Source organism: Dromiciops gliroides, chromosome 1 (genome assembly GCF_019393635.1).
Source record: "Dromiciops gliroides isolate mDroGli1 chromosome 1, mDroGli1.pri, whole genome shotgun sequence".
NCBI lineage: Eukaryota > Metazoa > Chordata > Mammalia > Microbiotheria > Microbiotheriidae > Dromiciops > Dromiciops gliroides.
Genome location: NC_057861.1, coordinates 662,863,966 through 662,874,410, shown reverse-complemented (window position 1 = coordinate 662,874,410; position 10,445 = coordinate 662,863,966). Strand labels below are relative to the sequence as shown.

At 34.9% G+C, this 10,445-nt stretch overlaps 1 protein-coding gene across 1 annotated transcript; it reads right to left on the bottom strand.

Annotated features, from left to right (window-relative positions):
• Positions 1-6,414: 6,414 nt before the first annotated feature.
• Positions 6,415-9,778, bottom strand: LOC122736198 (WD repeat and HMG-box DNA-binding protein 1-like). The gene is given in 2 exon segments (XM_043978289.1): positions 6,415-6,538; positions 6,540-9,778. Coding segments are annotated over 2 exon segments (3,363 nt in total).
• Between the last annotated feature and the right edge of the window lie 667 nt (positions 9,779-10,445).

Below are 10,445 nucleotides of genomic sequence, written 5' to 3'. Positions count from 1 at the left end.
ACCAATTCATAGGTTGATATGTAAATGCTTTGCAAATTTTAAAGCACTATAGCTGAGATAAATGTGAACTACATAATTACTTAATAAATGTGTTTTTTATTTCCTTTTTTTCTCATGTGCTACTTTTCCTCCATAAAAAATTATACTCAGTTTTGCTGGGTACATGATTCTTGGTTATAATCCCAATTACTTTGCCCTCTGAAACATCATATTACATGCCCTCCAATTCTTTAAGGTAGAAGCAACTATATCTTGTGTTATCCTAACTGTAGTTCCACAGTACTTGAATTCCATTTTTTCTGGCTGCTTGCAATATTTTATCCTTGACCTGGGATCTCTGGAATTTGGCTACAATATTCCTGGAAGTTTTCGTTTTGGGATTGCTTTCTGGAGGTGATTGGTGGATTCTTTCAATTTGCATTTTACCTTCTGCTTCTAGAATATCAGGGCAATTTTCCTGGATAATTTCTTGGAAGATGATGTCTAAGCTGTTTTTTGGTCATGGTTTTCAGGTAGACTAGTGATTTTCAAATTATCTCTCCTGTATCTATTTTCCTTCCAATCAGCTGTTTTTCCAAGGAAATATTTCATATTTCCCTCTATTTTTTTTTATTCATTTGGATTTCCCTTATTGATTCTTGATTTCTCCTAAAGTCATTAACTTCTATTTGATCTTTCCTAGTTCTTAAGCAATGCTTTTCTTCAGACAGTTTATGTATCTCTTTTTCCATGTAGCCAATATGGCTTTTCAAACTGTTGACTTTTTTTCATGACCCTCATGTATCACTTTCATTTCTCTTTCTATTTTTTCCTCTACCTCTCTTACTTTTCCCTCTACTTCTCTTAATTTATCTTCAAAGTCCTTTTTGAGCACCTCCATGACCTGAGACCAATTCATATTTTTTCTTGGAAGCTTTGGGTGTAGGAGCCTTGACTTTTTTTTATTATCTTCCTCTGAGGGTGTATTTTGACCTACCTTTCCATCACAGAAATTTTCAATGGTCTGCTGCTTTCTATGCCTGCTCATCTCACCTGCCTATTTCTTGGCTTTTAACTCCTTCTTAATGTGGAGCACTACTTCTAGCATGCACTATCCCAAACTACAGGGGGTCCCAGGTAGTACAATATAAAGAGAGGCTCATTGTCAGCCCACCTGGCCTTTAAGTAACCATGATCCCACTTGCTCTTTTACCCATAAGCAGATGTCTGATTTAAATCTCATTCTCTGTGGTCAAAAACTTGATGCGTCTGTGCCCCTCCACTACTGCTAGTGATTTTAGAGTGGGGGAGTGAGGTGGATAGAATGCTGAGCCTTGATTCATGAAGAATGACCCTCCTGAATTCAAATCAAACCTCAGACACTTAGTAACTGTGTGACTCTAGTCAATTCACTACTCCCTGTTCACCAAGGTTTGCTCATTTGTAAAATAAGTTAGAAAAGGAAATGTCAAACCATTCTAGTAGCTCTGACAAGGAAACCCCAAATGGGATCAAGAAGAGTCTTACCTGACTGATAAACAACTGAAGAAGTGAATTTAGAACTACCTTCAGAATCAATCTAGATAAAAACATGGTGATATATATTCCTCTTCAAACCCTTATCCCTCCTGCACTTACACCATCACTGTGGTCAAAGTCCCCCAATATGTTCTCATGGACTAGAGATTATTGAAGGCTATATAGATAGACCTCAGGCTGTAGTAGCTCAAACTAAGCTGTGTCACCTTTGAGTAAAAGCCCTGAAGATATTGTTTTCTGCTTAAGGCAGTAAGTTTCAGAAATTATTTCAGTAATATTTGTAAGATTCTGTTAAAAAATTTCCATATTATTCATGATGTAAAAGAATAATCAGAACAAAAGAAAAAAGACAAGAAAGAAGAAACAAACAAAAAACAATGGTGAGAATAGTATGTATTTTAATAATAATCATTTTTATTTAAAGTTTTGAGTTGCAAATTATATCCCTCTTTTCCTCCCTCCCCCACTCCCTGAGGTGGTAAGCAATAAGATATAGGTTATACATATGCAATTATACAACACATTAAATAGTATGTTTTGATCTTCTTTCAGACTCAATAGTTCTTTTTCTGGATGTGAGAGCATTTTCAATCTTGAATCTTTTGGAATTGCCTCAGATAATTATATTGTTGTGAAGAAATGTCTATCATGTTTGATCATTACACAATGTTGCTGTCACTGTGTACAATGTTCTCCTGGTTCTTCTCACTTCACTAATCATGAGTTCATGTATAGCTTTCCATGTGTTTCTGTAATTTGTCTATTCATCAATTCTTATAGTACTATAGTATTCTATTATTTTCATATACCACAACTTGTTTAACCAATCCCCAATTGATGGGCACCCTCTTAATTTCCAATTCTTTGCCACCACAAAAAGATCTGCCATGAATATTTTTGTACCTAATTTCTGAGATTTGATTTTATTTGTGTGAAAATTGTTTTGTAATTGTGTTCATATAGTTCCTGGGTTTGCCTTGGCAGGTAGACTCCAAAAGATTTTATATTCTCTGCAGTTATTTTAAGTGGAATTTCTCTATCTCTTGCTCCTGGGCTTGGTTGGCCATATATAGATATGTTGGTGATTTAAGTGGGTTTATTTTATATCCTGCAACATTGCTAAAGTTGTTAATTGTTTCAAGAAGTATTGGTTAGTTGAGTCTCTAGGATTCTTTAAGTATAGCATCATATAATCTGCAGAGTTATAGTTTTGTTTCCTTTTCAATTATTCTAATTCCTTCAATTTCTCTTTTCTTCTCTTATTGCTAAAGCTAACATTTCTAGTACAATACAAAATAATGGTAGTGATAATATACATCATTGCTTTACTCCTAAACTTATTTGGAACACTTTTAACTTATCCCCATTACTTTTAATGTTGACTGGTGTTTTTTATAAATACTGTTTTTAATTTTAAGAAAAACTCCATTTATTCCTATGCTTTCTAGTGTATTTAATAGGTATGGGGGCTGTATTTTGTCAACAACTTTCTCTGCATCTATTGAGAAAATCATATGATCTTGGTTATTTTTGTGAATGACTTGGTCAATTATGTTGATAGTTTTCCTATATGGAAGTAGCCCTACATTACTGCAATAAATCACACCTAGTCATAGTATATTATCCTGGTGATATATTGCTGTAATCTCTTTGCTAATGTTTTATTTGAGGTGGTTTTTTCTGTTTTGGTTTTGTTTTGCCTCAATATTCATTAGGGAAATTTGACTATAACTTTCTTTCTCTGTTTTGGCTCTTTCTTGTTTATGTCTCAACACAACATTCATGACATAAAAGAATTTGGTAGGACTCATTCTTCACCTACTTTCCCTCATAGTTTATATAGTATTGGAAGTACCTGTTCTTTAAATGTTTGGTAGAATTCACTATTAAATCCATCTGGCTCTGGTGATTTTTCTTTAGGGAGTTCATTGATAGCTTTTTCAATTTCTTTTTATCTAACATATGCTTATTTAAGTATTTTATTTCTTCTTCTGTTAATCTCAGTAATTGACATATTTTTGTAAATACTCATCTTTTTCCTTTACCTTTTCAAATGTATTGGCATACAGCTGAGAAAAACAGGTACCAATTATTGCATTTATTTCTTCTTCATTGGTGCTGATTTCACCCTTTGCATTTTTACAGTGGTAATTTAGTTTTCTTCTTTCTTTTTTAAAATCAAATCAACCAAAAATTTATCTGTTTTATTGTGCATTTTCCTAAAAAAGTTGCTCTTAGTTTTATTTATTAATTCAATATTTTCTTACATTCAATTTTATTAATCTCTCCTTGGATTTTTGGAATTTCTTATTTGGCATTTAATTGAGTATTTGTAATTTGTGTTATTTCTAGCTATTATAGTCGCATGACTAATTCATTGATCTCATCCTTCTCTATTTTGTTCATATAAGCATTTACAGATATAAAATTTCCTCTAAGAATTGCTTTGGCTGCATCCCTTAAGTTTTGGTATGTTTTCTCATTATTGTTATTCTCTTTGATGAAATTATTGATTCTATGAATTATTGTTTCACCTAACTGCCCCCCAGGTGAGACAATTTGAGAATCATTGGATTAACTGAAAGCATTAAAGGATTGGAGGGTTTAGAATATGATATTCTGGAAGGCAAAGGAACTTTGATTGCAGCCAAGAATCAAATATCCAGCAAAACTGAGTATAAACTTTCAAAGGAACAGATGGAGATTCAATAAAATAGGGGACTTTAAAACTCCCAATGAAAAGACCAGAACTGAACAGAAAATTTGATGTTCAAGTATTTACATTCCTACATGGAAAGATGATACTTATAATTCTTGGGAATTGTATCATCTTTCCATGTACGAATGTAAATAGTTTCACCTTATTGAATAATACTTTGTTCCTTTTTCACCTTTTTATGCTTCTTTTGATTCTTGTACTTGAACAAACCTGCCAGGTCTTGTATAATTCTTACTGTGGATCTTCCTTGATATTTAAATTCTTTCTTTTTGATTATTTTCTGTATTTTTTCCTTCACGTGATAATTGTGGAATTTGGCTTGACTATTCCTTGTAGTTTTTATTTTGGGGTCCTTTTCAGGGGGTGATTGTTGAATTTTTTTAATGAATATTTTACCCTCTGGTTGTAGGCTATTGGGGCATTCTTCCTTGATAATTTCCTGAAATATGCTGTCTAGGATGTGTGTTTTTTTTTTTAAATATGCTTTCAGTTAATCCAATGATTCTTAAATTGTCTCACCTGGGGGACAGTTATGTGGTGTTGTGGATAAAGCACTGGCCCTGGATTCAGGTGGGCCTGAGTTCAAATCCAGCCTCAGAGAGTTGACACTTATTAGCTGTGTGACCCTGGGCAAGTCACTTAAGCTTCATTGTCCTGCAAAAAAAAAAAAAAAATGTCTCACCTGGATCTATTTAACATGTCAGTTGTTTTTCCAATGAGGAATTTTAAATTTTCTTCTATTTTTATATTAGTTTGACTCTGTTTGAATCATTCCTGATGTTTCATGGAGTCGTTAGCTTTCATCTGCCCAATTCTAATTTTTGAGGAATTATTTTCTTCAGTAAGCTTTTTGCCAATTGAATTTTTTTTTTAGGAATTGTTTTCCTCAGTCAATTTTTGTCCTTCTTTTAACAAGCTATTTACTCTTTCTTGAATAACTTTCATTTCTTTTCCCAATTTTTCTTCTATCTCTCTTATTTGATTTCTAAAATTATTTTTGAGCTTTTCACAGAACGCTTTTTGATCTTGAAACCCATTCATCTTCCCCTTTGAGGCTTTGCATAAGACATTTTGATGTTAGTAATATATCAATATTTACTAAGATAGAAATTATATAATGTGCATGCTACTCACATTATTGTAAGTTGTAAATGCATGCAACAGAACAAACTGAAAAATCATTAAGTAAAAAGAGAATAACTTTTTAAAAATAATTCATTTATTAATAGTATATAATCATTTTTAGTCTCCCTAAATTTATCATTAGCAGATATTTTAATGAAAGGAAGGTGATCAGAGTTCGTTCCCCATATGGACCATGGCTTTTATTTGGGGGCAGCTAGGTGCCACAGTGCATAAAGTACTGTCCCTGGATTCAGGAGGACCTGAGTTCAAATCCAGCCTCAGACATTGACAGTTACTAGCTAGGTGACTCTGTTCAAGTCACTTGGCCCTCATTTCCCTGCCCCCCCAAAAAAGGAAAGTGCTCAAATATTCTTTGCTATTTTCTACTATCTTGATTTTCTTTTAATCATAAAAATGCTGTTTTATTATTTTAAATAAACTACAAAAACAAACCATAAAATGTTGGACATAAAGAAATCTCTTAAAGACAATAAACAAACACCTATATACATAAAACATCCATATTCATAACAATGTCTCCCTGAAAATGGCCAAATAAGTCCTGGAAAATTGAAGAAAACCATTTTATGTCAACACATTTTGAAAGGGACAATTAATAGGCCAAATGTCAAATCTGTATTGATCTGTGATACCTGTTATTTGTGATTAAAATAAACATAATTTGCTAAAGGGTGTTTATGAGACATTTAGCCTTTGATAATGACTTTAAAAGGCAGGAAAACAAATTAGAACTAATTTCGTGTTGAGTAAAGATTGGTTCATTCTACTTATCTTGGTCAATGCCAATAGTCATAATGGTTCTAAATGGCTCTCCACATATGGACAGAGTAAATAGTAAATAGTAACATTTTATTAAATAGAACAGTAAACAGAACATTTTATACATATGAAATAACAAATACAGATAGAATCACAGTATTTTGAAGGGAGTTACTGTCTGCACACTTAAACACATGTAGCTTAGCTAAAACATAATCAAAGCTGATAATGGAAAAGAAATTTATTTTTTTAAGATCAGTTAATTTTTTATGTTAGTCTTTCTTAAATGCAAAAGCTGATAGTTTCTGATTGGTAGAAATATCTAGGGGTTTTCGTTTTTTAGACAAATTCAGATTCTCCTTTGGTTTTTCTTGTTTTTTCTGTTTTGTATTATCATTGCTGGGCTGTTTTCATTTCAGCTTCATTTGCAGCTCCTCCTTTGGCCTTGTTGGTCCATGTCTTCCTTTCTTCATCTGACAACATTCTGAATCGATTTATTCCCTCTTTTATTATATCTGGTTCCTGTGATAAATTAGGATGATCAGCCAAAATATCACTTCTGTTTTCTTCAAGCCACATCTGAAATCCAGTCTTTGGCCTTTCATTTTCAGTATTTTGAGCAGACATAGCTGGACTTTCAGATAATGAATTTTCAGGATTTTCTTTCTCTTCCACTATTTTATCTGTTTGGGAAGTACAGAGCTGAAAAAAATTTGTTGCTGGTACCTGCTTAGATTTTGGTTTGGGAATCAGAGGCTTTAAAACTGGAGATTTTTCCTTAGTTGAAGTTCGATTAGGCACAGTAGATTTCTTGGATAATTTCTTCATATTATCTAAAATGTTACTTGATGTTGAATTTACTGAAATAGTTGATTCTTTTGCACTGGCTGATACCTTAAAGGGATTCACTCGTCCTTGATTGCCTGGTGTAACTGATTTGATAGCTGGCCCATCAGCTGAACTTCCACTTTTACAAAATGGATTCTGTTTATTCTTATGTAGATCTGTTTTTTCTTCTATTTCATCAGCTTCTTCACTGTCCTCAGAATTATTTTCTTCAAATTTGCGATTTACAGTGCTAGGTTGACTCCATTCTGTAGTGCTGCTGGTATTCAGTTTATTTCTGAAATCTTCCTCTTCCTCGTTTAAGGATGCTGCCACTTCTGTTGCCTTCTCTACAGCCAATTCACTAAGCCTTTGGGCTAATATTAATCTCCTCGAGCGAGAAGCATATTTAATGGCCAGATTCACAGCATTTTGAGTCATTAGTTCAGCAAGCTCTACACAACGAAACTCTCGATCCAGTTTACAAGAAAGCGCAAACATTTTCATTAACAATTCTTGTTGTTCTTTTACTGCCTGATTTTTAGTGCTTTCTTCATATTCATAGCCATTTTCAGATAAGTAATCAAGGTGATTGTGAAAGATAACTGAGCGCCAAAATTGTTCCTCCATTTGTCCTTTCTCTGTTCCGATCTGACAATAAGGAAGCTGAAAGGATAATATAGCTACAGCAGGGCGTGGAAGAGTAGGAGGAAAACGAGACCCTTTACAAGGAATGCACCTTAGCTGCTGGGGGTTTTCATGGATACCAACTACCCAGTAGTGATCAGATTTTCCTTTGCAATGTTCTTTTGTATTACATATGGGAGTCCATGTATTGCCAAGTCTTCTGTTTAACATTCGTACAATGCCCTCTGAATCCACGTAACAAGGGGTACCTTTAGCTGAAAACCCAACCCATGCCAGATAAGATTTCCTTGTAAGAGGAAGAGGGTCTCCATGCAAAACCTGCTTTTTCCTTTTCCCCAGCTCCAGCAGCTGAATTCCAAGGCACTGATCTCCATCAAATCCAGTACCTCTGTGGAAAGCAATCAAAAGTTGTTCTCCATGTCCAGCCATTGACACAACAGGGCCAGGAAGACTGAAGACCTCTTTCTGAACACCTCCTATAGAAAATATATGAAGGAGCAGGGCACTGGTGGCAGAAGCAGCCCATCCTTGACCAAGACAAATAGCTTTAATATCTTCATTTGGTGGCATGTCTACTGTCCATTCTTTACTTGAATCCCATGAACTAAAATGCAGGCAATGGAGTTTGCTTGCAAGTTCTGTGGTACTCTCACATGCCAATAAAATAGCTTCATGGGAAAGATCTGCAATTGTATAATTCAAAGTGTTTGACAAATGTGTTGCATGGTGTATGGATGTATCGTGAAATTCCACATCTATAGCACTGTCCTGATCATCATTATAGCATCGAATAATTCCAATAGAATTCCAAACCATGAATCGATGCATGAGATGTGGGGGTGTAGAACCAGACTGGAAAGGCTTTTGCTGGGGAGATGGCATTGGTCCATTATAAAATGGCCTTAGGGAAGTTGTAAGTGGCATAGCATGCGTGCTACCTGACTGCTCATCCTTCTCCTCTTTTTCATGATGAGAACCTTTTTCCTTCAATGCAACTTCAATTGAACTGTCATCATCTTCGAGGATGTGATTTCTGTGTCTAGGGTAACCTGAAGCCAACATAAGATCATCGTCATCATCTTCATCATCTTCATAATCTGTTCTTCCTTTTGGAGTTAATTGGAACTCCTTATTTTCATTTAAAAAATCACCATTGTCAGCATTCTCACTATCATCATCATCAAAAAGATGATTGTAAACTTTGTTTCCTATGCCAGAAACTTTGCTACTTGACTTTGTTCCATCTGTATCACAAACATTCTCCAGCAGTCCCAAGTTTCCTTCAGCATCTGTATATGCTATTTGCCTAGAAGTAGGGTGCCACGCCAGGCCACAAATTGTATAACCTTTCTCATGTTTCACCCTTTCCACGCAGTCTTTGGTTTCCATACTCCAAACTACAATAGAACCATTTATACTTCCTGCTGCCAAATATTTTTCACAAGGAGACCAGGTTACTACATTGAGGGGCAGAGTGATGATATCATCTGAAAGATCAAATTCATTTCTCCAAGTTTCTCTTTTGTATAGTTTGATGGTGTTTCCTACTGGAATTGCCAGTAACTTCCCACTTTTTGGCTGCCAGGCAAGTCTGCATATTGATTTTGCATTTATCACATCGTTGCACTTTTGTAGCAATGGCCAACTAATAGCACATGTCTGATCTGAGATTTGCCATACTTTAACTGAGCCATCACAACTTGCTGATGCCAGAAAGATGTCCTTTGGATCAAAAGAAACACTTAACACAGGAGCATCATGTCCTCGAAATGTTTTCTGTTGACTACTATCCATCACATCCACAACTTTCACCATAAAATCACCAGATCCAGCAGCAATTTTAGCACCATCTCTATTAAAGACCACATGGTTTGCATTTGTAGTGAATCGAGTCAGTATGCCATCTGGAGCTTCATCAGGGAATGTATGAAGTTGAATAGTATTGTTAGATACTGAGGTAACCAATTTTCCTTTCTTTAAAGCACATGAATAAGCCCTGTCTCCAACATTAATAGATTTCGGATCATCGTCATCCAGGTCTTTCCAAATTCTCACATCTCCATCACTTCCACAAGTTACAATACAACTCCCAGAATCATCAAAACAAACATCTGTATGTCCCTCTGGATGTCCATATCCCATTGGCATTTGTGAGGCAGGCATCTTCTCCTTTTGCTATCCGAAACAGGTTTTTCTAAAAAGCTACCCAATCTAACCGGACAGAAGACGAGTGAAGAACCGCGGCTATACCAGTCAAGCTTCAGGCGGTTTGCCACGCTCTGCCGTCGCTCAGATGACAACCTCAGCGCCTACTATCTTGATTTAATACCTTGTATACAGTAATTTGAAAGGTTGGTTCTAAATTCACTTTATTTTTTAATAGTTATATTGCTAGAGGGAAAAAAATAAACTTTTCATTAGATCCAAATGGAAAAATGTATAACATCCAAATGGACGAGGTATAACATTAGCTATGCTTACTCTTTTTAAAATTCAATTCAATTCATAGGCCTTTGTTAAGTGCCTACTATGTGCCAGGCATTGTCCTAATCTCCATGGATACAAATAAGAAAATGAGATAATCCCAGCCCACAGGAAGCTTGCAATCTAATACAGAAAAACAGTATAGAAAAAAAATGGTAAAAAAGGAGAGGAGGCCACCAGGGCTATCCAGCCCAGGGGTATGTTATTCTGCAGAGTCAATACAAGTCAAGCTTCTGATGAAAAATGATGCAAATTAAATCATATTCAATTTTCAATACCATTTACCAATTATGAAAGGTTTCTTTATTTAAATTTAGCTAGCAAATTTATGCCTTCTGTTATGTCA